The 25,758-nt window shown below is 48.4% G+C and overlaps 1 protein-coding gene across 1 annotated transcript in view; it reads left to right on the top strand.

Annotated features, from left to right (window-relative positions):
* Nucleotides 1–1,080: 1,080 nt before the first annotated feature.
* MED12L (mediator complex subunit 12L) overlaps nucleotides 1,081–25,758 on the top strand; it is a 326,539-nt gene continuing 301,861 nt past the window's right edge. Inside the window, exons 1-2 of the mRNA XM_029214009.1 lie at nucleotides 1,081–1,300; nucleotides 2,147–2,363. Of these exons, the coding sequence (XP_029069842.1) occupies nucleotides 2,265–2,363 (99 nt within the window). The 5' untranslated portion in view covers nucleotides 1,081–1,300; nucleotides 2,147–2,264. The remainder of the gene's footprint in view (nucleotides 1,301–2,146; nucleotides 2,364–25,758) is intronic.

The raw sequence follows: 25,758 nt of genomic DNA, 5'->3' as shown, positions 1-25,758 counted from the left end.
GTACTTGCTCAGATTGAGTAAAGAATCCAAAAACTACGGGCCTGACTTGGCCTCAGCTGCTTTGGGAAGTGCTAATAGGTCAGAGTCAAGAGTTAAGAACTAGCCTATCACATTGCGATGGCTTATCTACCCCCCTGCCCCCCTTGCTTAAAGTCAGCAGAGGTAAGTAGATAGATAATCAGATTTAGCCAGCATCTCCTGAGCACCTACTGTGTGCCTGGCGCTATACAAAGGCTTTGGGTTAGATTCTGTTAGCACCATCTTAATGGAGGATGGAATAGGAGGCAGAGAGTTCCTCAAGGTATGGGGAACCTGACCCTATCAGGCAAGGGCAGTTCAGGAACCCACTTCTTCCAATTCCAAGTCGTGGAGAATAAATCAGAAACATGGGATCAGGCAGAGTTTGCTTCGCGACTTTGAGCAAGTCACCGGGCCTTCCTAAGCTGACTCGATTTCTCTATCTATAAAAAGGGTAGAGTAAAACCTTGTAAGTTTTGTTTTTTTAAAGGACCAGAGACCTTTACTGTCAAGATCCTGGCATGAAGCGAGGGCTCCATAGATGGCAGCCATCATTCTTGGCCAAGCGCGGGCGCATCCTCCCGCGGGGTCCCTCGGGACAGACCGGGCCCGCCTCCGCGGCTCCGGTCTCGCCGGGCTCGCGGCAGGTGTCCCAGCATCAGGGTGCCCACGCCCCAAAGCGAGCGGGGAGCGCGGGAGGATTGGAGCACCGAGGTCTCCCCTGGAGGATTCTCCCCCGCCCCGCCCCCCCCACGCCCGGCGCAGGTGAGGTTTCCGGCTCAGGCCACGGGGACAGCGACCTTAACAGAGGTCGAGGTGGACAGCGCAGCCCGCGGCCGGGAGAGGGGTCCAGGGGGCGCCCCCTCCCTCGCCCAGATACACCCCAGGGCCAGCCTCGGCGCCCGGGCCCGCGGGCTGCGCGCTCTGCAGCTGCGAAAACCCGGAGAGGCGGATCGGAGCGCGCTCGCAGCAAACTCCTCCGCGGTCCGGCCGCCAAGCTGGGCATGCTCAGTGCGGCCGCCGTCCGCCAACTCGGAAGCTCGCGCTCCCCGGCCTTGGGGGCGAGAACGCCGGCGGCGGCGAGCCGGCGTCGCTCGCCGCCCCCAGACAGTGGCAAACTTCGCGGCGTCCCCGGAGCTCGCCCGGCCGAGACTGATACCTTACAAATCAGATCAAATCCAGTTGCCTCCCCCCGCCCCATCCCAACCCGAATCGTGGAGGCTGCGGCCGCCAAAGTGCCGCCGCGGCTGGCGGCCCCTGACCACTAGCCGGGGACCAACAGGTAAACTGTTGGGGGCGGGGGGAGGGGGAAGGAGCGCGGCCGGGGGTGGGCGGGGGGTTGGAGGAGCCCGAGATGCCCGCGGGCTAGCTACCCCCGTCGGCACTCGCTGCCAACCCTCCTCACCACCCCCACTTCCCCAGCCCCTGGAGGGGCAGCAAAGGGTTAAGTCGGCCCCGAGCCACCGTGAGCACGGCCCCCTCCACCCGCTGCGACCGCTAGCAGCGCGCCTCGGCGCCTGCCCGGAGCCGCCGAGGGGACCGGAGCCGCGGATGCGCCACCGGAGCCCGGCGGGCGTCTAGGAGGCACTGGCCGCTTCCCCACCGCCCGCATCCCTGTCTCCCCCACCCCCTCCAGGCCTGTCCCCCTCCTTCCCAACCGGGTCCGCGCCCAGGTGGCGGGGTCTGCGGGGCGCGTGGCGGCGGGGGAAGGGTCCCTGCTGTAGAAGAGGGGGCGGGGGCGGGCCGCTCCGCCGTCTCTTCCTCGGGTAGGCGGGCCACCCGCGCCTAGGGCAAGCACTCGAGCCACCTGCCTGGGGCGCCAAGAAAAGTTTTTTTCCCCCCGCCCCGTGCCCCTCCCCCACCCCACCCTGCGCTCGGCTGGGGTGGGTTTAGGTCCATTGGTGAAAAAAGTCACACGTTCCCATCAGCTGCTCCTCCCCCTGGGGACAGGGTGGTGGGGAACAGGAGGCAGGCGCCTCGGAGGATCCAGGTGGCCCTCCAGCCCCTCCGTTGGCGGTGCGTCCCGGGGCTCCAGCGCAGCAGGGTGCCCGCCGAAGGCTGCCCCCATCAGTGCGTGTCTGCGTGCCGGGCAGCGGCAGCATCCAACCTGCTTTATTCCTGCCTGCAGCGCCACACGAGCGAGGAGGGGGAGAGGGAGTCTGTCTGCAAAGTGCTGCTCCCTGGTGCTCAGAGGCGGCTGCTCCAGCTCCAACTCTCATTCATTTCGCCGGTTAACATGAGAGATCATGGCCGCCTTCGGGCTTCTCAGCTATGAGCAGAGACCGCTGAAACGCCCCCGGCTCGGGCCGCCGGACGTCTACCCGCAGGACCCCAAGCAGAAGGAGGTAAGGGCGCCGGCGGCCTCCCCGGCAACCGGGGCCGCGCTCCGCAGCGCTGACCCGGGGCCAAGTTGGCCCAGCGGGCATCGCCGGCGCTGCGGGGGAAGGGTGGGCAGGGGGACTGGCGGCGGGGGCCGGGCTGGGGGGCTGGGGGACCCCCGGCGGTGGAGACCGAGCGGCTGTCAGTCCCTGCGCGCCACGGGGGCGCTCGCTCTCCGGGTGCCGGGTCGCTTCCCCGTTACCGGGCCTTGCACGGCGCAGCCGGGCGCTTCACCCGGTTCTTCCCTACGGAAACCCTCCAGCTCCCTCTCCCCGGCTTTTGCCTGCTTTATTTTTCTCCCCGCCGCTTCGGTAAAGCCTCGTAAACTTTTTGAAAAATGTTGGAATGCAGTGCATCCGACACAGGTCTTGGGTTTTGCGCCAGCCGAGCAGGGGCGGCTGTGGGTGGGGTGGCGGAAGACCTTTTCTGTTCAAATTTTCCAGTTTGGAGTGGAAGTCGTTTTTGTCGAGGTGATGAATATTTAGCTCTTGTAACGTACTTCTGTCTCCCCTCTCCCCTTTAAAAATCAATATGAAAGGGAAACACTGATTTTCATCCCTAGAGGCGATTGGCTTAATTGCTGGAGGCTGTTTTGTATATGTAAAGGCAGTCAGGTTACCTTGGAAGGGAATAGGTCCTGGGATTGCTTGTTTCTTTGAATGAAATTAATTGGAGGAACCTGGACTCTTCCACTAGATACACTAGCTTCGATGGCTAGAGTAACCATGGCATTTTGAAACCTTGTATATGTTTGTTAGTAGTTAACAAGTAATTATGTAACAACTCTCCAGTTATAATGATCACCCCTGGCTACGCAATTTGCCCTGGGATTTGCTTTTTTTTTTTTTTTTAAGATCACCTGCTACCCAGCTGTGCTTTCTGAGTTTGCCAGCTGCAGCCCACCCATCCTCTGTTGTCTTCAGCTAAACATGAAGTGAGCACATTTCAAAACTTCTCTTTCTGGGAACCTAAAAACCTTCTATTAAAAGTTTACAGGCCTACTGACATCACAGAAGGGGCTTTGTAAAGAAGGCCAGGAGGGTCCTTAAGACTTCCCTTTTGATGAATGTATCTATTTCAATAATAAAGGAAGAATGCTTGTTCTGGTTAAACTGTTTTGTTAATAATGTTTCTGAAAGATAAGGAGTGAGGACTCCTTTTAGAGGTTTAGCATATTAAACGTGTTCGAACATCCGGGGAGTAATTCACATCGAAGCTTGGAAGGTTTTACAGGTGTTTCTCAGCGGAGGCTTAATATGAGGATAGGAGTTTGATGAGATTTTGCAGATTTCTTCCCTACCCATTTCTCTCCCTGCTACTGCCACCCAGAATACAGTTAATTGTTACAGACGAAATAACAAACACTAACAACCAAGTATAGAGAAAGTTAATAACTTAAACATTTGTGGCAGAAAATTCTTAAAGTTTTGGAGGGGACAGGGCCATATCATCTTGTAATTAATGTCTTTTGTCACATCTTTCCAGAGGGCAGCATAATTGATAGCATCTCCCCAGTTAAGGGATGGGGGCCTGGGATGCCTTGTGGGGTTATTTAACATTTATACCTCAGGTCGACACTCACTCAGGGTTGGGGCCTCTATGATTCTGGAAAAAAATACTTTTGGATTTTAGGGTATTTATGACATTTTATGGAACTCTAAAACTGGAAGTGACCTTAGAGCCTGCTTTTTGTAACTTCCTTTGGACAAAGTGAAACTGAGGCCCAGGAAAGCTTACCTGACTTAAGGTGTGTGGTGAATCAGCAGAGAGGAGTTGGATGACCAAGACAGTGTCTTCTGTCAAGACCACTACTGTGCTAAGGATGATTTATGCTAAATTGCGTTCTTCTGATATTATTCCCTTTCGCCAGAGGCAACCAACATTTTATCCCTCTGGAGCAGAGTCACAGTTATGTGTGGCTGTAGCCAGATTTGAATACAACATGGAACAGGTGCTTGGCTGTTCTTGGGCGGTGCTGTGGTGAGCAGCGTTTCACAAGCTTCAGTTATTTCTGCGTCACCTCAACATTTCTCTTCTATCCCTCTATCACCTGTACTTTTATTCTAATGTTTAACTTTTAGGAAACCTTTTCTGCTTCTTAGGCAGTAATACACAAGAAGTCATGGATTTGATGTGATATATATATAAATTCATATCAAATCATGTATATATCTCATTTAAAATTTTTATTTATTTGATGTTATATACACACATATATGATTATTCATATTGAAACAAGACCATAAGGATTAAAACTTTAAAAAGTTCATCTAAAACCACTGGTGTATTCCATCAGAGAGACCTGTCCCACGCTGTGGGAAATGCTGATTTAATGGGGGAAGTGTGGGCTTCCAAGTTAGGCAGACCTGGAATTGGATTCTGTTTCAGCCTCTTTGCATTTGTGTGGCCTCGGGCAAGCCGCATCACTTCTCATTTGTAAATTAGCATCATTGTGCTGTTGAGAAAAACTTGAGAACCCTGGTCCTAAACGCATTACATTTTTGTGAGAAAAACCCTCCTCCTGGTAAAGCTATTCTTATTACTGGAGCTGCAGCTTTTACTGCTGTTACCCGGGCTAATAGTGTTCTGGAAACTAGCTCCCGGGGGACAGGATGGGACCCTTGAATGAAGACCTCCTGTAGAGAGGTGGGGGTGGGGTGGGGGGACTGGAAGCTTTAACCTGCTTGATCGATGGAGTCTGTTCATTTGAGAGCTTGCTGTGCCTCAGCGCTCCGCGGGACTTTAGTATATCTTGTGTTATAATACCTTACCCTCTGTCCTCAAGCCTCGAAAATAGGGCACCAGAAAACTGTGAGTTCTCCTTGTTTCCTCCTTCTCCCTTACACCCCATAATACACCTGTCAGCACGTCTTGTCCCGTCCATTTCCCAAATATATTTCCAGTCCCTCTGCCGCTCCCCAGTTTCCACTTCCTTTCTGCTTCAGTCTGACTTTGCTCTGGCCCGGGGCTCTTACACGTGCTACTCTGCCTGCCTGGACCCCTGTCTGCCTTTCCATCCGCACCCGCACCCGCACCATTCTACCCTGCTCTCATCACCGAATCCTGTGGTTAGGAGGGTAGGTAGGCTCTGGAGCCAGTGTGCTTGGTTTTGAATCCTGGCTCTGCTGTTTACATATACTCCTTATTCTCCCTGTGCCTCAATATCCCCTCTTGTAGCGTCGGGATGAGAATACTACCCGCTCCTTAGGGCTGTTGGAAGATTATATGGATAGTAAACATAAAACACTTAGACCAGAGTATGGCATGGATTCAACACGCAAATATTTGCTGTTTTAAACTACCGTCAGGCCTGCTTCTTCATCATTCAGGTCTCAGCCCAGCGGCCTCCTCAGAGGCCTTCCTAGTACACGTAGATAATTTGTAATTCTGTGTTTATTTGCGTGTCGCCCCCAGCCCCCCACTAAGGGGTCAGAAACGAGGGCAGGGCTGAGAGCTGTTGAGGAATCCCTGAAGTACCCGGCACCCACCGCAGTTAGTTCCTAGCTGAGGGCATGGACACTTGTAGGAATTTATAACTGAGAGTGGGAATGAATGAATGAAGAGAAATCTGGCGACTGAGGGGTGTTAGGGAGAGTCTAGGTTAAGGCAGAAATTATCCTTGCTGTCTACTTTGGAGGCTACAAGGCTGAAAGCAGAATTAAACTCTAGAAGTAGAAAGGAAGAGAAGTTTTACTTCCAGGGTAGAAGAGGCCTAAATAGCTGAGTAGTCAATGTTTCTAGGAAATCAAATGAGTTAGAAAAGTAGGTTGGGGCAATAGTGAGATTTCCAGGCATCAGGAGCCATAGAACCCCGCCAGTAGGGTCCAGAGGGGAGGATGGCTTGGTGCGCAGTGCAGAGGCTGCCCGAGGACCAGTAGAGCGTGATTTGGGAGGGTATGGGGGTGGGGATGGCTCCATGTGGATAATGTGTCACACTCGACACACCTGTAGGGCTTGTTAAAAACAGATGGCCCGAGTTTTTCAGATTCAGTAGGGCTGAGGTGGGACCCCGTAATTTGCATTTCTAACAAGATCCTGGTGATTTAATGCTGCTGGTCCGGGGCTCCACTTTGAGATACTAAGCTAGAGCGAAGGTGGCATCCAATTCTGCAGGGGCTGGAGAGCTCTTCCAACCCAGGCAGGGCAGGGTTAGACATCTCTGTGGCCGAAGTCGCTGTAGTTTGGTCTAGCAGCCAGCTCAGCCAGGGTACGGTGGGCTTTCCCCAGAAGTTGTCCCCTCTCTTAGATCTAAGGGAACGAGTCAGAAAGTCTCAGCCCCCCTCCAATGGCTTTCCATCACACTTGGAATAAAACTCAAACTCCCAACTGAATTAGGCCTTCGAGGCCCCGCCCATCTGCCCCTTGGTCACTTCCACAACCACCGCCTGTAGCCAGACCACCTGGCTTTGCGGTCTGGCTCCATCACTTACTGCCTGTTTTTTTTTTTTTGGGGGGGTACGCGGGCCTCTCACCGCTGTGGCCTCTCCCGTCGCGGAGCACAGGCTCCGGACGCGCAGGCTCAGCGGCCACGGCTCACGGGCCCAGCCGCTCCGCGGCATGTGGGATCTTCCCGGACCGGGGCACGAACCCGCGTCCCCTGCATCGGCAGGCGGACTCTCAACCACTGCGCCACCAGGGAAGCCCCCTACTGCCTGTTTTGACTCAGATATGACCTGTGGAACGGCGGGGGGTGTGGGGTGTTCCTACTTATTTGTTCCTACTTCACGGGGTTGCTGGGAAGATAAAATGAGATTTGAATGGTGCCTGGCACACAAACGGTGCTTAGTACAGGTCAGCTACTCTTAGTATAACCCCTCCCTTGTTAAATGATCCCGGGGCTTCATTATACCTGTAACATCCCCAAGACCCTGGCCCTTGGAGATCTGGCCCCTCCTGATTTGCTTAGCCGCCTCCTGGCTGTGTGGTGGGACCACTGGCCACCTCTCTCCTAGCAGGCCCAGCTCCTTAGTGTTTAGGTTCTTGTCCCTTGCTGCCCCTGCAGTCATGTCTCCTGTCATTTACTTATAGAGACTAGCTGGCAAGGAGACCTTCTTTGTAACCCATCTTCTCTTATCCTTGTTAGTTCATTATTTTGTGTTCATATGTTTTGTGGTGCTTGTCACTGTCAGAAATTCCCTTATTAGAATCCTTATCCTCTCCCTGGTCTTCCTTCCACACTAGGATGTAAGCTGCAGGACAGCAGGGGCTTGTCTGTGGCGTCCACACTTGTGAACTGCCTAGTGCCTGGGATGAGACTGGGTGCTCAGTAAATAGTTCTCGAAGAAATGAATAAAATGCAGACAGAGCTCTTAACGAGCAGTTATGAGTATTTATAACTCTTAACTGTCCCAATGCTTGTTTTATTTTGGTAACGCCTGTTTTCTTGTTAGCATCTAAAACCCTTAAAACATTAAATGCTTGTTTTAGTGACAGCTGGGGAGATTGGGGGGAGGGGCGGTGAAAATTTGTTTCTTAATAACCTCTGAGAGGGAGGATGTTGATGAAGTTGCCCGGGATGAGAGGACAGGTTGACCAGTTGCCTGGGGCACCAAAAGGCGGAGATGTTTAGGGAGAAAGCTTCCCCCTGAGATGAATTGGCTGGCCCCAGGGCCCCATCATAGACCTCCCTGAATAGCAGTGTTTGGGAGGGGCCTCTGTGTATTTAACTTATTCCTCCTGAGACTCTTAGGCCAGAACCAGTGTAAAAAGCACTGGGTGAGAGGCCCTGTTTCTTCCACTGCTCACAGGAGTGTTGCCACAAAAACTTTGTGGTGGAGGAACGCAAGTGGCTGTCATTTCTCAGGGACTGCCAACACCTGCCACAGCGTTGTCAAAGATGCTCCTTAAAAATGCCGCCATAATGCGCCCGCCTCCACCCCAGACCTGCTGAGTCAGAATTTCTGGGAAGGAGGTTGAGGAATTTGCATTTTAAACGCGTTTTCTAGGTGATTCCCAAACACATGAAGTTTTGAAAGCCACTGCTTTAGTTTGTGTCTTTACCTGTAGAGACCATTGTAAGCCAGACTCCCCCCTTATTCCTGCCTGCTCCCCACTATTTGATGTGTTGGGGTCTTTAGACAAATACACTATTCAGAGCAAATGCATTTAGCTACTGTCCCCCCTGAAGTTCTGTTCTAATACCCATGATTCCCAGCATAGGCTTGTTTTCTGTCAGCTGTACGTGGTTTATGGCAGACTAGAATTCCATGCCTTGGGCTTGAAATATCCACAGCTCCCTTCTATGTGCACTTGGCTAAACTTGGGGCTCAGGGGAGCCGTTCTTGCTTTGTCCCATGAGCATGTTCTTTGAACTTATTGGGGGCTACAGAGTTTATATTTGACTTTGGGCCTGGGCTTTCAACTAGGCTCTTTGGGGACTCATGTAAAGCTGTTAATTTGGGGTGCAGCCACCATCCTTTAGCCTGTTGGGTATTTCACTTAGTCTGGCACCTGTAGAGGTAAAATGTGATTCCTTAGGAAGACGGAGGACCAGGAAGTGAGGTCTGGAAGGCAGACTGCCTTGGGTGGGCACTGAGTGGGAGAAAATGAGGATGAACAGAGCCCTAGGATTTTAGCTGAACCGGTTAGCAATGCCTCTCAGGGGTGTATATCCATCCAGGTGAAAATAAAACAGAGGTGGGAGAATGGAGTAAGTGGAAGTTGGAAATTCCAAAGAATTGTGATGTATTTCTTCTGAAACTCTCCTTTAATGAGGTTCTGAACCCCAGCTGTGAGGCTTCTTGACAGACTAGGCAGGAATTAGAGAAGGTAGAGGGATCCATAAGAAGAGTGAGCATGATTACAAGTTCCCTTCCCCAGTGTTCTCTGAGCAGCGATGAAAGGAGCTGGTGGCCTAAGCCTGGAGAAGGGCTGACCTCAGAGTCTGAGTGGGGAAGGCCAGGCAGGAGAGAAATCCAAGGGAAGTGTGGAGGGAGGCGCCTACCTCCTACACATTCCACTCTGAGAAGGGAACATGGAAAAGCTTGGACTTCTCATTGTTTTTAGAGGATTTCTGAAGTTGGGTGATGACAACAAGGGAGTTCATGGTACAGTCCTCTCTATTTCTCTGTTTTGGAAAATTTACATTAAAAAGAAGAGTGTCGTTATGTTACCCAATAGCATGATTTCTACTTTAAAAATATACGTCTACGTAATCTGGAAGGATTATCACCCACATGTAGACAATTGCTCTCTTTTAAGGATGGGTGTAGGGGTGATTTTTATTTTCTTTTTTGTACTAATCTGTATTCTCCACCGTAACAATAAATGTGCACTACCAGTGTCATTGGAGGAAGTAACTTAATAATTATTAGGTAACTTTGATTGGGTTTACTGGAGTGCACCTTTGTTGTTGGTTCCAAACCAAGTTAGAGCCCCTTTAGCTGAGGTTTAGGCAGAGCGATCTTGAGGGTGTAGGTATAGGCACTTGTGACGTGTCAAAGCTGTGATGAGGCTGGGCTAGGGCTGTTAGGTCAACATTCCAACCCTGCCACTTAAGCTGTGTGATTTGGGGTGCTGTGTCATCTTCCTCACCTATGAGCTGGAGAGAATAATATCGAGTCATCTAGAGTGTTTTGAATGTGGGAGGAGTATTGTAAACTTAATTTTTACCAAATGTTGAGGTATCAGTTCAGTGGTACCAGCTGATTATTAAAATTTCAGGAATTTTGTGAGCTGGTTAATATCATGCTGGTGACTTGAAATTTGGCATCAAGGGAGTATTTACACCAAGGAAATTGGCAAATGCTACGCATTAGGGGTTTTTGTTTTGTTTTAGTTCTTTTGAAAGCTGGTTGTTAAGCATTTCCCCACACAGTGCTGGGTATGGTTGTATGTGCCAGCTGCCTTGTTGGCTACTTTACCATCATTCTTATCCCTGTTTCCCCTACTTGCTTCCCAAAAAAAAAAAAAAAAAAAAAAAAATTTAAAGCCAGATCCCCACTTTCTTAGCCTCTCTTGCAGCTTGGGGTGAGCATATAACTGAATTCTGGCTAAAGAGATTTAATAGAAATCTGCTTTGTGACTTTTTGGAGAAGAATATTTTTCCTTGCTGAAAAAAGTACAGGCAAGGGAGAGGGTGCCTTCTCTTGATGCCCTGATAGCTCCTTAGCTTCCTATCTTTGGAAAATTAATAAGAGGATATGATGGTTGGAGCTAGGGCACCTGTCTTGTTACCATGAGGCAGTGAGCCTACGGATGAAGAGTGGAGGTGATTCAGTGGCTTTATGAAATTGTTAAGCTACTGAACTGACCTTGACCACCTCTCCCTGGACTTCTTGTTAAGTAAACAAGAGGTGTCCACCTGGTTTAAACCATTGTTGGGCCAGTTGTCAATTTCTTGTGTCTGAAAGCATTCGAAGGTTGTCATGGTACTTCCCATTTCTGTTTTGTCCCCCTCAAACCGTCACAGCATGAGCCTTTTCTCCCAGAACTCTCCTACTCTCCGGCTTCCTGAGTACAGCAAGAGACAAAGATCACCTGCACCTTGTCTGTTCGGTGCTTAATTCTGCAGAGCGCCTCTCAGAAGCTGAGGGGATGTGGAAACGGCTCCTTCATTTGTTTCCATTTCTGGCAGAAAGAGTTTTGGTGGGAAGGGAGGGAGATCCCTATTGGGTTTTGTTTGGAGAGGGAGATTCTGTGGGTCTGTATCATTCTGGGGCGGGGGAAACCAGATGTGTTTAGAGCTAGAAGGGAGCTTAGAGATAGGTCGCTCTCACTTTCCTCATTCAATACAAGTGGAAGTTGAGTCCCAGAGAGGTTAAAGTGACTCGTGAAGGCAGATCTTGGCCAGGCACTTGTGTGCCCTGATTTGTTCTTGTGGCTTTACTTGGCCTCCCCTCTGTACACAGCCTCCGCTTCTGGTAAACACCCTTGCGTTGCCCTGGCAATGAGAACTACCCTGCATTTTTAGGGCACCCAGTGCCTCTGCGAGAGCTGGGGACTGTTCAGCTAGCCATTTACTTGATCTTCTCAGAGCCTGCCAGAACCTTGTGTGGTGTCTCCTGGGCAGAGGGAAGAATACTCTGGAAGCTCAGGCGCTCTTGTCGTCCTGTTTTTTGGTGGGAGGTTCTCAGCCCTGTGCATGGCCTCTGGTGCAGATAGCTCTGGCACTGGCCTTTGTGGGCTGTGTTGGGGATTGAGCCTGTCCAGTTTTCATTTTCTTGGTTGAGATTCTCCTTTATTTATGGGTAGCTCTCTTGGAGATACAAACACACAAGCTGTACCAGTTGCCCACTTCCAGGGAGTGACACTTATACATGGCATTCTGTATACAAAGGGATCCCCCTTAGTTACGAAATGCTCGGGCATGAGAAGAGGAGAAAAATTTTAGCCCCTGGGTTTTATTTGCCATGTTCCGAAGGAAGCATGACTATATGTGTGCATGCCAAACGGATTCTGTCATCCAGTCACTATTATTGAGCACCTTGTAGGCATTTTGCCAGCCGTGGCTTCATGAGGACAGGGCCTAAGACTTGTATTTCCTCCTCTGTCTCTGGCTTTGAGCACAGTGCCTGGACCAAACCTCAGACTCAAAATGTCTTTTACGAATGAAAGCGTAAACAGATGCTGGGAGCATTGGATATGGTCCTGGGCCCCCAACGGTTTCAATACAGAGCAGCGGTTTTCATCTGGGGTGGCCCCCTATGGACACTGGCAGTGTTTGAAGACATTTTGGGTTGTTGCAGTTATGGGTGCCTGTGTGTGCGCGCATGCGCACGTGCGTTAACTGCTACTGGCATCTGGTAGGCAGGAGTCAGGGGACGTCGCTAACACTCTCCAGTACTTCAGACAGTCCTCACAACAAAGGCTTATCTGGACTCAAACGTCAGTGGTTCCCAGGTTGAGAAACCCTGGTCTGGAGGGAGTGACAGACCTGTAAATACGGGATACAGTGTTTCACATGTTATTCGAGGGGAATGTACGAAGTGCTGTGGAGACAAGCGGCAGTGACCCGCTTTTTGACAGGACCTGGTAGAGGAGGAGATTTTGAGCCTTGGACTTGGAGGGTGCGTAGCAGTGGCGGGGGCTGAGGGTGCGGTGTGAAGGGTCACAGGCCAGGAGGAACGTGGGCTGTGCTGTGAGCCTGAGGTGTGGTGTGGGGCGTGCAAGGGGCACCCGGGTCAGAGTGGGAAGGAAAGGTCAAGTTATGGGGTCCTTCGTGTGCTGTGCGGAGGCCACGAGGTGGCCGTTCAGGGGTGTTAGGGGAGTGAGATTTAAGATGACTAAGGGTCTCAGTTTGAAGGGATGGTGCTTCTGAGGGTCACACTGAGGCAGAAAGACTGACGAGCTAGGTGGTCACTGACGTCCCAGGCCTCGGGGGTGGTGGTGGTGGTGGTTTAGCTTTTCGTGGCTGCCATAACAAGGTACCACAAATCAGGTGGCCTAGAACGACGGAGATTTATTCTCTCGCAGCTCTGGAGGCCGGCTGTCTGAAGGGAGCGTTGGTGGGCTTATACTCCTCTGGAGCTCTAGGGGAGAGCGTTTCCTTTCTGCACCCCGCCTCTGGTGGCTCCGGGCATCCCTTGGCCTCTTTGTGACCACATCTGTCTCACTTCTGCTTCCGTCTTCACATGGCCTTCTCTGTGTGTCTGTTCTCTGGGTGTGCCTGATAAGGACACTTGTTATTGGATTTAGGGCCCACTTGGATGACACAGGATGATCTCATCTCAAGATATTTAACTTAATTACATCTGCAAAGACACTTTCTCCTTTTTTTTTTTTCCAATTAATTTTTTTTGGAGTATATTTGCTTTAAAGTGTTGTGTTAGTTTCTGCTGTACGGCAAAGTGAATCAGCTATACGTATACATATATCCCCTCTTTTGGATTTCCTTCCCATTTAGGTCACCACAGAGCATTGAGTAGAGTTCCCTGTGCTATACAGTAGGTTCTCATTAGTTATTTACTTTATATTAATACATAGTAGTGTATATATAAAGACCCTTTTTCCGAATAAGTAACACTCACAGGTTCCAGGATTTGATTGGGATGTCTCTTGTGGGTCCTTTTGGCCTCCTGGGCTTGGGAAGAAAGAGTAGGAGAGAATTTAGGAGAAAGGTTATTGGGGCGGCAGAACTGGCAAAGTGGATGTGTTTGGTGAGAGGGACGAACGAGTACAAGGCTATACCAACATTTTTAGCTTAGGCCAGTGGTTCCCAAACTCTCTGATCTTAGGACCCCTTTATAATAAACCTTATTTAGGATGCCATAGAGCTTTCATGTAAGTTATATCTCAGTATTTACCATATTAGAAATTAGACCTGAGAAATTTTAGAAATATGTATTAATTCATTTAAAAATAATAATAAACCAGTTTCATGCTTCACACGTTTTTTACGAACAGGAACTATTTTTCCAAATCAAAAAAAAATTGTGGAAAGAGTGGCATTGTTTTACATTTCTGCAAATCTAATCTCTTTAGTGTCTGGATTCTCTTATCTAGTTCTCCATTTAGTCTATTATAGTATGTTGTTCCGATTGAAGGATATGAAGAAAATTTGGTCTCATGGATGTGTAGCTGGAAAGTTCTTGGGAACCTCAGAGGTCTTTGAAATGGAGAGCACTGGCTTACACAGCTGGGTAGGTAGATGGTTGATAGTACCCCTCAAACTAACATGCCATAGGGAGCGAAAGAACTTGTTAACTTTTTTTTTTTTTCCCAAGGGTGGGAAGGTAGGGGAGGGGAGTGGAGAGAATGAGTTCATTTTTTTAAAAAATATTTTCAATTTGAGATGCCTCTGGGGAATCCAGGTTGAACTGTAGAGCAGTAGAACAGATCTGGCTTTGGGTGTGATTTGTGCATGGCTAGTTGAAGTCATGGCTGCGATTACCTGTTGAGCATGTGCAGAGAGAGGGAGGAGGAGGCAGACTCTAGACACTTGGCAGCAGGACCTCCGAGGAGGGGAGTTGTTAGGGAGACGGGTGTGGGGGTGAGCACTGGTCCAAGGGGAGAGCTAGCGCCTCCTTGGCCTCCTCTTAGTTTGGCAGTTCCCCCTTCAGGGCCTTTGCACGTGTGCTTCCTGCCGCCTGGTTGCCTTCTCTTTGTCACTGCAGTGTGATGATTTGCTCCTCAGCACGGTTTGTGTTTTTCTTCTGTGCTCTGTCCTCCAACCAGTGTAGGTTTCATGAAGCAAGGGCGATGTCCTTTCCCCCTCCCCGCTGATGACCAGCGGCATGGAGGGGGTCTGGGGTACGGTAGGGGTTAAAGAAATATTTGTTGTCTGGATCTGGTAACGGGGCAGTCATTATTAGCAAATCGCTCTCAGAAGCCCTGTACAGGGCACCGCGATGCCAGGAAATGTAAGACATGGTTTCTACCGTTGAGGAGCTTTGCGTGGAGAGATGACAGTCCTGTGTGCAGAGCCCTGAGGTCATTCAGTGCGGTGGCGGAAACCAATGAGGGAGGGGTCATCTCTCTTGAGGATGAGAAGAGTCTTCAGAAATGTGGGTGTTTTTCAGATGACAAGGTCTTCTGGGCAGAGGGTATGAGCAAAGGCACCGAGATGGGAAATGGGACACAGTCTTTGGAGGAATTGCAAGTAGTTCAGTAAAGCAAGAGCGTATTGCATCCTCAACTTGAACATATCTATAGATTTTGGGGACAGTTAGAGAGAGGAAGAGATTAAATCTGCTGGAGAGAGAGGGCTGTCCGCTGGAGCAAGGCTGACCTGGTCCAGGGACCAGGGGACTGAGGTCCTACTGGGAGTGACACCTTATATGTAGTGTTACGCATTGCTGCCTCTGAGAAAGGACGGGATGCAGGACGTATACAGGACTCCCTGTTTACCTTTAATTTTCTGCAAGCATTTCCAGAGTTAGTTTGAATGCGCAAAGATTTTCCTCGGCAAGAATTAACTCAGCCTTCAACCCACATCCAATGTGCCACAGCTCAGCTACGCAAATGCCGCCTTGTTGTCAACTAAAATTTGGTGGAATTGACTGCTTTCCTTTTCCAGCCATTTCATTCATGGATTAATCTAATGAGGTTGTTGAGATTAGGACCATTTTAAGGCATTGGCAGCAGGGAAGAACTAAGGAAAATGTGTTTTGTCTGAAGCGTCGTCATTGGAATTTTTTGCTAAGGTGCTGGTTTACATGAAGGTATAGAGAGAGGCTCTATCAAAAGTATGTCCAAGGCAGTGCGAAACAATTTATATTTCTCCTGAGTTCTGTGAGGAAGGTTAATATTGACATTGCTTAGAGTTTTTTCTTTCTTTCTTTTTTTTTTTCTTTCTTTTTTTAAAGCTCTACACAGTGCTGCTAGTAGACAGTATGGAAAGTATTTTTGGGGTCAGAGCTGTTTTCACTCTTTGGTCAATTTTAGACTAAATGTCAACTCCTTGGGAAAAAAAATGATCGTGAACTGGAGACACTATTTACATTTCGACTACTCACATGAGATCTGCTTTTAAGTCATTATTAAATAATCGAAAATGTTTGTGAAGTTATACTTCCATTTACTTAGTACTTGATATGTGCCTCCCACAGCACTCAGCGATGTGGGTGTGTAGGAAAGAAATAGAAGTCTGCTTCTGTCCCCTCTAGAACAGCGCTTCTCAAAATATCTATGGTGAAGGACAAGTTTCTTTAAAATTAATTTTCAATCTGTTGCAGACTGATATACATGTATGATAAAAATGAATTACTAGAAAAATGAAATGCTGCTTGAATGTAGTGGCAGTGTCAAGTTGCTATGAAAGTTTCCAGGCACTCACTCTCAATTTTTGCATATTATTCTTGAGGGCCGGTAGCAGTTTCAGACCACACTCTGAGTAGCACAGCTCTAGAAATTAACATCTGGCTCACTGACGCACATAAAACGGTTTTAAAAATGACTAATGCATTGGTTTTTGTTTATTTTAAAATTGAGGAATAACGTATACATTCAGTATGGGGTATAAAGTGCCGCGTTCCATCACGATAGACAGCGTTGATTGTGTTGGTTATTCTGAGTGCTTTACATGTTTGGTTTTATGCCAGCCTCACAAACACCTCTCAGGTGGGTACTCTTACCTCCTTTTTACAGACGAAGAAACTGAGGCACAGGAGGGCGGTCACAGGGGTCACTTCACTTGCCCAAGGTCCTTTAGCTGCATAGTGATGGAGTTGGGATTGGACTCCTGAGCCCGTGCTGTAACCATTCTGCTCTCTATATAGTGCCGCTAAAAATGCTGCGTGAGTTCAGGAAAGAGAGGGTTGGAATACGTGGAGGTCTCCCTGGAGGATGTAGGTGTGAGGGGCAGGACCCGAGTGAGTCGGGGCAGGTTGTACCCTTTCTTTCCTAAGAAAGAGCTGAAGGTAGGATGAGCGAGGCATGGAGGGGAAAAGGCAGTGTCTCTGCAGATGGGGCTTGGAGTCCTGGAGTCCTGGCGGGTTGCGGTTGCGGGGTGGTGGTGACGAGTTCACGAGGTCCCGCTGTCAGATTTATCCCACTAGCTCATGCCTAATAAATCCGGATGGGGAGAGAGTGGAGTCGGGGAGGCTGCGAGGGAGGCAGCTGTAGTAACCAAAGCATGAAGTAAAAAGAGCCCGACAGATCTGGGCTTTAAATAGGACCGGAGAAGAGGAACTGGCGGTCGGTGACAAATTGGTCAAAGGAAATGAAGGCGAGGGGAGTGCGGAAAATGCTTCGAGTTCTTGGACACCGTTCACCTGGGGTGGTAGTAGGTCCTGTTGCTTGAGCATCTCAGAGTGACACCTTTTTGTGCTCAGTCTTTAGAGATATGGCAGGTATCTAGAATTACCTGATGGCTAGATTGGAATGAATATTCGGACTCCCCTCCCCTCCCACCCCTCCCCACGCACCTCACTCACCCTGCGGCACGGAACGTTTACTCGAGGGTCTGATGACTCAAAAGGCTTTTGGTTTATTGTCCCATGCTTTAAACCTCGCCTTCAATACCTGTTATTCAGCCCTCCACGGGCGGCTTTGGTGGCGGTGAACCGCCAGACTGCTTGGAAGGTTGGCTAAGCTCCCCGGAAGAGGTGGGAATGAGCAAGCCTCCCGAAAATAAAAAGGGTGGAGGCTGAGAGGTGTTAACAGAGGTTGACTTTAGGACTACATTTTCGGAGGTGGACTCACGGACATTTGCTTTCTTGGTTCAAAACTGTAGGTTTAGCCTCTTTGTTTCCGGGTAAACAAATGAACAACGTCATCACCACCAGCAGCCAAAAAGAGACATTCCCAATCTCTGTTCTCCCTCCCAGGCAGGAAGAAGGGTGTTCTGCAGTTTTACTAGATTTTTCCGGCGCCCGTTCCATCCCTATCACCCAAGAAGTTTTCCTCTTTGTGAATTTGCAGTTCATTTGGTGGAAATCGCACAACACGCCTTCCTACAGGCACGTGGCATGCGGGATGCAGTTAGGCGTAGGGTAGAAGTGAACAGGAGGACCCAGGTAAGGGGCACAGTGAGTCAGTCCACCGGACAGTTAACTTCAGAGGACAGAAACCATGGCTTGAGTTTGTTTTTTCTGCCCTCAGATCACCTAGCCCAGTGGGAGGCAGATTCAGCACTAAGCGAAAAATACGATTTACAGGAAGAGCTTACATTAAGATGTGACTGCAATGCGTGAGTTGTGTGGGACGGTGACTTACCTGAGCAATGGGGGATCCAAAGAGAAAATTGTCTCCTGAGGCTGCCTTAAATACAGCTCTGGGCAGAATCAACTCTGGACACCTTAAATCCCCTTTCCTGCTTTATGCGTCTGCAGATCTAAAAGTTCAAGTAGTTTTCTCTGGCAGTTTTCCTACAATTCTCCTGAGAGCCACATCCAGGTGTTTGATATCAGAGGGTGACATGCATTTGAAGGTGATTTGAATATGAATTAATAGGCTACAATTATTTAGATACAAGTGGAATAAATGCTAAGTGTATTTGGAGGTAATTTGAATCAAAGTCTCTCCCACTTTCAGTGGAGGGGGAGGGCCTGCCTGTCTCATGGTTAAGGATGAGGGAGGTTCTCCTGGGGAGTCGGGCCCCAGAGTCTCGTGTGTTCAGCACATCCTACTCGGTGGACATTCCCATTCGCTTTTTGGAGAGTGGCTGAATCTCCGGACGTGTGGTGCGTGGTGTGGGCCTGGATGTGCTGCCTGGTGAAGAATCACAGTTATAATGACCGTGATGAGCATTTTTTTTTTTTTTTTTTGGCCGTGACGGGTGGCTTGTGGGATCTCAGTGCCCCGACCAGGGATTGAACACGGGCCCTTGGCAGTGAAAGTGCAGAGTCCTAACCACTGGACCACAAGGGAACTCCCATGAGCCCATTTTTAAAGCGCTGAGTGCCTCACATACGATTTCCTCTTATTCTTTACAACGGAAGGTAGGTGGATCTCCATTTCACAGGAAAGGAGGGAGCCAGGATTCTAGTTGAGGTTGATTGGAATCATACTGATCTCCTCCAAGATCTCAACTTCTTGGAGAGCACATTGGGCCTCTTGGAGGCTTGATTCTCACGTGGCCGCTTAACCATTTCACTGCCCCGCCCCCCCAACTTCAGCCTCAGTTTCTCAGCCTGTAAACGGGCACCCATCCTGCCAGAGCCATTTGGCTTTTAGGAAGATGGGCGTGAATATGCTGCGTAAAGGCCAGAGAGTAGAGTAGTATCACTATAACCATGATTTTCTTTTCTTCTCTTTTGCCTACTGCTCGGTACAGGTGTGCAAGATAGGACTTGCTGTTTTGTGTTGAGCTCATATCCTTTGGGGTTCGTCTGAGTCCCCACCGTTAGTGATTGATGGCCTGCAGGTGTGGTTTGGATGGGGGTGAATATTAATAGCCGCGTAGACAAGGGTGGATGTGTAAAGACCTGAGTTTCAGATGTGGCCTCGATGCAAATGTGGCCCTGATGTTAGAGATGTTGGTGGGGGTAGGGGAAATGCTAGGTGGCCTTTTAGGGGAGTTGTGCCTCCCCTGAGTCAGTCTGGCCCCTTCCCTTGGCTCTCTCTTCAGGAGGCTGGTGGCAGTGCCTTTTCTTACAAGCATTTTGGCTGCGTTGGGGAAACAGCCCACTACCCCGCCCTTTTTTTTTTTTTTTTCCTAAAGTTCTCAAACAGCTGTTAAGTGACCTGTCAATTAGAAGAGATCCAAGCAGAAATCAGTGCCTGTTGTGGTGGTGCAGGGTGCCGGGGTGTCCCCTTTTACAGAGCCAAGCGATGCTGCTTTTCTCAGCCGTAGACTCTGCGTTGTAGACCCTTGCTGCTGCCAAATGGCCTGGATCCTGAGTTTAGAGGGTAGTCTTGCTTTGAGGGATAGGGCAGAGCTTCCCCTCTTCCTCTCCTACATGGATTTTTTACTTCCCTAGGGCTGCCTAAACAAAATGCCATAAATTGGGTGGCTTAAAACAATGGAAATTCTCCCACAGCTCCGGAGGCAGGGCCACACCTCTAGAGGAGGATCCTTCCTTTCCTCGTCCAGCTTCTGGTAGCCCCAGGCTTTCCTTCGTTTGTGGCAGCATAATTCCAACCTCTGCCTCCGTCTTCCTTCTGTGTCTTTTCTTTGATAAGGACACCAGCCATGTGCTGTTGGATTAGGACCCATCCGATTTCAGCATGATCTTAACTTGATGATTGCTGCCCAGACCCTATTTCCAAATAGGGTCACAGGTATAGGGGTTAGGACTTTGACCTATCTTTTCGGGGTACACAATTCAGTGCCTGCAGGGCTTGTCTCTAGACCCTCCTCCGCATGTCCCTGGTTGGTCTGGTACTGGACCTTACCTTCTGGGCACTCTAGACTTCTAAATGTCTGTAAGAAACATCTTGTTTTGCCAGCTACCTCAAAGTTAACATTTATTTATTTATTTATTTTTAATTATTTTTTTGCGGTACGCAGGCCTCTCACTGTTGTGGCCTCTCCCGTTGCAGAGCACAGGCTCCGGACGCGCAGGCTCAGCGGCCATGGCTCACGGGCGCAGCCGCTCCGTGGCATGTGGGATCTTCCCGGACTGGGGCACGAACCCGTGTCCCCTGCATCGGCAGGCGGACTCTCAACCACTGCACCACCAGGGAAGCCCTCAAAGTTAACATTTAAAACTGAACTTGTGATCTGTTCCTCTTCCCTCCAAAAATTCCCCTAACACTGCTATACGCTGTTTTAAGAGCTCTTGCCATCCCAGAAATCCGGGGACATCCTTGATAACCTCACTCTTTGTCATTCCATCCAACATGTTACCAAAAGCCCTGTTGAGTAGCCCCGTAAATATCCCTCCATGCTTCGCCTTCTTTCCGCCTCTGTCTTGGTCCTAGCTACCGTCTTCTCACGTCTCGACTCTTAAGAGAGCCTCTAACCCGTCCCAATCCCCTTGTCCCCCAGGCCTCCTGTTTGGTCTGACCGGCTCCAATCAGTTGTCCCCACTGTGGACCTATTCAGTTTGGATGATGTCACCCCACTGCATAAAACCCTTTACTCTTTTCTTCAAAAAATTTATTTAATTATAGTTGATTTACAATGTTGTGTTAATTTCTGCTGTACGGCAAAGTGATTCACTTATACATATCTATCTATACACTCTTTTTCATATTCCTTTCCATTATGGCTTATCGAAGGATATTCAATACAGTTCTCTGTGCTAGACAGTAGCACCTTGTTTTTATCCAATCTACATATAATAATTTGCATCTGCTAATCCTAACCTCCCAATCCATCCCTTCCCCGGCCTTCCTCCCGCTTAGCAACTGTTCTCTGTGTCTGTGGGTCTGTTTTGTAGATAAGTTCATTTGTGTCATATTTTAGATTCCACATATAAGTGATGTCCTATGGTATTTGTCTTTCTCTTTCTGACTTACTTCACTTAGTATGATAATCTCTAGGTTCATCCATGTTGCTGCAAATGGCGTTATTTCATTCTTTTGTATGGCTGAGTAGTATTCCGTTGTATATATGGACAACATCTTTATTCATCTGTCGATGGCCATTTAAGTTGCTTCCGTCTTGGCTATTGTGAATAGTGCTGCTATGAACGTAGGGGTGCATGTATCTTTTTTAAAAATTTATTTTTTAGTTTTTATTTTATATTGGAGCATAGTTGATTAACAGCGTTGTGTTAGTTGCATGTTTGAATTATAGTTTTATCTGGGTATATGCCCAGGAGTGGGATTGCTGGATCATATGGCAACTCCATTTTTAGTTTTTTAAGGAATCTCCATACTTTCTCCATAGTGGCTCCACCAATTTACATTCCCACCAACAGTGTAGGAGGGTTCCCTTTTCTCCATACCCTCCACACCCTACGTTTGTCATTTGTAGACATTTTAATGATGGCCATTCTGCCTGGTGTGAGGTGGTACCTCATTGTAGTTTTGATTTGCATTTCTCTAGTAATTAGTGATGACGAGCATCTTTTCATGTGCCTATTGGCCATCTGTATGTCTTCTTTGGAGAAATGTCTATTTAGGTCTTCTGCCCATTTTTTGATTGGGTTGTTTGTTTTTTTGTTATTGAGTTGTATGAGCTGTTTGTATATTTTGGAAATTAAGCCCTTGTCTGTCTCATGGTTTGCAAATATTTTCTTCCATTCTGTAGGCTCTCTTTTTGTTTTGTTTATGGTTCCCTTTGCTGTGCAAAAGCTTGTAAGTTTGATTAGGTCCCATTTGTTTATTTTTGTTCTTATTTCTATTGTCTTGGGAGACTGACCTAAGAAAACATTGGTACGATTTATGTTGGTGAATGTTTTGCCTATGCTCTCTTCTAGGAGTTTTGTGGTGTCATGTCGTATGTTTAAGCATTTAAGCCATTTTGAGTTTATTTTTGTGTATGGTGTGAGAGTGTGTTCTAACTTCATTGATTTTTACATGTGGCTGTTAAACTTTCCCAGCACCACTTGCTGAAGAGACTGTCTTTTTCCCATTGTATATTCTTGCCTCCTTTGTCGAAGATTAACTGACCATAGGTGTGTGGGTAAAACCCTTTACTCTTGTAAAGATAGAAGTCCTTTACTTGGTCCACAAGACCCTGTGTATTCTATCCCCACCCACTGCCCAGTCTCACCTCACACCTGCGTCCCTTTGCTCCTGCCATGACAGCATTCTTTCTTTCATTTTCCCAGGCCTACAGACCTTACACACGCTCTTCCTGTCTCTTGTTGGGCACACAGTGCCCGTGATTGTTGTTACATCTTCCCGATGAGTTGACCCTTTCATCATTATGGTGTGCCCTCTTTTTTTTTTTTTTTTTGCGGTACGCGGGTCTCTCACTGCTGTGGCCTCTCCCGTTGCGGAGCACAGGCTCCGGACGCGCAGGCTCAGTGGCCATGGCTCACAGGCCCAGCCGCTCTGCGGCATGTGGGATCCTCCCGGACCGGGGCACGAACCCGTGTCCCCTGCATCGGCAGGCGGACCCTCAACCACTGCGCCACCAGGGAAGCCCCCCTCTTTATCTTTGATAATGCTCTTTATCTTGAAGTTGACTTTGTCCAGTATTAATATAGCCACGCCAGCCCTCTTAAGTTCATCATTTGTATGGTATATATCTCTTTCCATCAGTTTTCTGTCACCTTATCTGTCTTAATATATTTAAAGTACAGCATGTAGCTGGGTTTTGCTTCCTCATCCATTCTAGCAATCCCTGTCTTTTAGTTGGAATCTTAACCCGATTACTGATACGGTTCGATTTATTTACTATTTTACTTCTGGATTATTAAACTATGTTAAAAATAATTGAAACTTACCTATTGACATTTTAGTTTACCTCTTTACGTTTTGTTTTTATTAGCGATTGCGTTAGCGGTTACAATATACACCTCTAACTTGTCGTGGTCTTCGTAGAGTTAGTATTATATCACTTCACGCAAAATGTCAACCTTGCTGTCGTAAGGGTCCTCCTCTTAACTTAGTTTACTCCTATTTCAGACTCAGAGTTTGGCTCAAAGACCACTTCTTCAGGGAGTTTTTTCTGAGTTCTCAGATTAGGTTAAGCCCCTATCATGTGTGCTCTGAGCAGGTAGTACTTCTCCTTGGGGCATTTATCACACTTGCAGTTTGCTCACTATGGAATCCCCAGTACTTAGCACACGTGATGTATACTTCGTTATTTGTTGATCAAATGAGGGGAAGCCCTGAGCTGGGGTTTGAAGAAGGCAAGAGATTTCATGCTGTTCTCCAGGGGATGGGAATGGAATCAGGCAAGGCTTAGAGGTTGAAAAGACAGTGTATGTGGCAAGAAATATAATAGTCAAGTAGATTAAATGTAAGTTAAAAAAAAAAAAGCTCTAATTTTTTTTATACCAGTAGCCACCATTTATGGAGCACTTAATATGGGGCCAGGCACTGTGCTAAACTTTGTACATTTTATCTTATGTAACCTCAGCCCTGTGAGTTATTCTTGTCTTACTTCAGTTGAAGCAGCTGAGGTACAGAGAGGTCACTTAACGTTGTTCCCTGTGATAGGTAAGGCTCTATATTCAAACTCAGATCTCTGTGATTCTGACACTCAGAATGGAAGTGAGACTGGGAAGTGGAGCTTGGTTGTTCGAGGGGTTTAATGCCCATCCTAGGTGATTGTGGGTTTTTTTAAAAAATTAATTAATTAATTTTTATTTTTGGCTGCGTTGGGTCTTCGTTGCTGCACATGGGCTTTCTCCAGTTGCGTCGAGCGGGGGCTATTCTTCATTGCAGTGTGTGGGCTTTTCATTGCAGTGGCAGAGCACGGGCTCTAGGCGCGTCGGCTCAGTAGTTGTGGCTCGCGGGCTCTAGAGCGCAGGCTCGGTAGTTGTGGCGCACGGGCTTAGTTGCTCTGCGGCATGTGGGATCTTCCTGGACCAGGGATCGAACCCGTGTCCCCTGCATTGGCGGGCGGATTCTCAACCACTGCACCACCAGGGAAGCCCGGTGATCGTGTTTTGAGTCAAGGCTGGAGTTAGGTGCAGCGAAGTCCCACAGATGTTATTGAGGATCTGTAGAGTGTTGTGCTAGATGCTTCTGTTCTCTTTAGGTCCTGCGGGTTGGGGGTGGGGTGGGGTGGGGTGGGGTGGGTGGAAAGCCTCTGAGGCTTTCGAATAGGGGAGAGCAGAAAAGAAAACCTGTTTCAGGAAGGTTCATCAGGGGCCAGTGGGCAGGCTAGGTTGAGGAAAGGTCTGGACGGAGGAGGGGAGGTGTGTGAAGAGCAGCAACGTGGGCCTGCTGTGACAGTGGCCGCAGTGTAGAGAGATGGCTGTACGTATTATTTTAGAGGAAGGACTAGATGTGAGACATGTTTTGAGAGAAGTATGGATAGAACTGGTTAATGATGAGGTCTGAGGCGAGAAAGATTTTTCCCTTATCTCTTGGGTCATTTGTATCTGCTAACCCTAAGTGTTGCCTGAAGACTATTGATTCTGGGAGTTCCCTGGCAGTCCAGTGGTTAGGACTCTGAGCTTCCACTGCAGGGGCGCAGTTTCGATCCCTGGTCAGGGAACTAAGATCCCGCATGCTGCATGGCAAGGCCAAAAAAACAAAAAAACCACTATTGAATCTATCCATGATGGGTGTTATCATAGCCTCACTTCTCAAATGGGATCTGCAGACATCCTCAGGGGTCTCAGAGAACGCTCTTCTGGGAGAGAGGTGGACAAGCTAGGGAAAACAGTTATAAAGCTGTTTTTAAAAATTTTGTTTGGGGTAAGACCTTAGCTAACACAGCCTAACTGGTGCATAGAGAGACAACTACTGCTGTGACATTGTCATGCCTGGTGGGCATTTCTGTCCAATCTGTTGACAGTCATTGAGTTAGTGTGTTAGATGCAAGTAGGTGACCGAGGAAATCGGGCATCTCTGCATGTGTTCTTTGCGGTAGATGAGAAGTCTGGAGGAGGTTAAGTGTGTGTGCACCTTGTGTGTGTGTATTTATTACCTGCTTTTGAGATGGTCATTGAAAATTGTGCTAAACTGACTTTTTCCCCCTTTTGAGTGAGAAAGAGCTTAAGCAATTTCCAAACTGGCATCAAAATGGTTTCACTTTCCTGATGAAACATTTATTGAAATTAAAAGATTGCTTTGAAAGCGATCCAAAAAATAACATCATTCTCTGAAGTTCAAGGTAAATGCACGAGATTTATGGATGCATTTGGAGTTCACCCAAAATATCGAAGGTCTGACTTCTGTATCCGTACAAAATACAGAAATGCAGAGTGAATGCTGGCCTTCCATATGAACATGGGCCAGTTTCTAGGCTTTTCTTTCTGTTTGTCTCTGGGTACCTGTCTCCCTAAAATTGCTTTAAGGCTTATCATTTTAGTTGAAGCCAACGACCAAGTGGCCGAGATTCCTTTTTTCTGTGTTGAGGTTACTTTTGGACCAATTCCGTTTTAAACCTGTTGAAATCGTAGGCTGCCTGGCCTGGTGCACCGCTGCCCCAGGCCGCCGGGCAGAATGCGTGTTCTCAGCTAGCGT

Source organism: Monodon monoceros, unplaced genomic scaffold (assembly GCF_005190385.1).
Source record: "Monodon monoceros isolate NGI ecotype Baffin Bay Population unplaced genomic scaffold, NGI_Narwhal_1 Super_Scaffold_11, whole genome shotgun sequence".
In the NCBI taxonomy this organism is placed as follows: Eukaryota; Metazoa; Chordata; class Mammalia; order Artiodactyla; family Monodontidae; genus Monodon; species Monodon monoceros.
The sequence above is the reverse complement of the archived record's forward strand: the minus strand, read 5'-3'. Positions and strand labels throughout refer to the sequence as shown.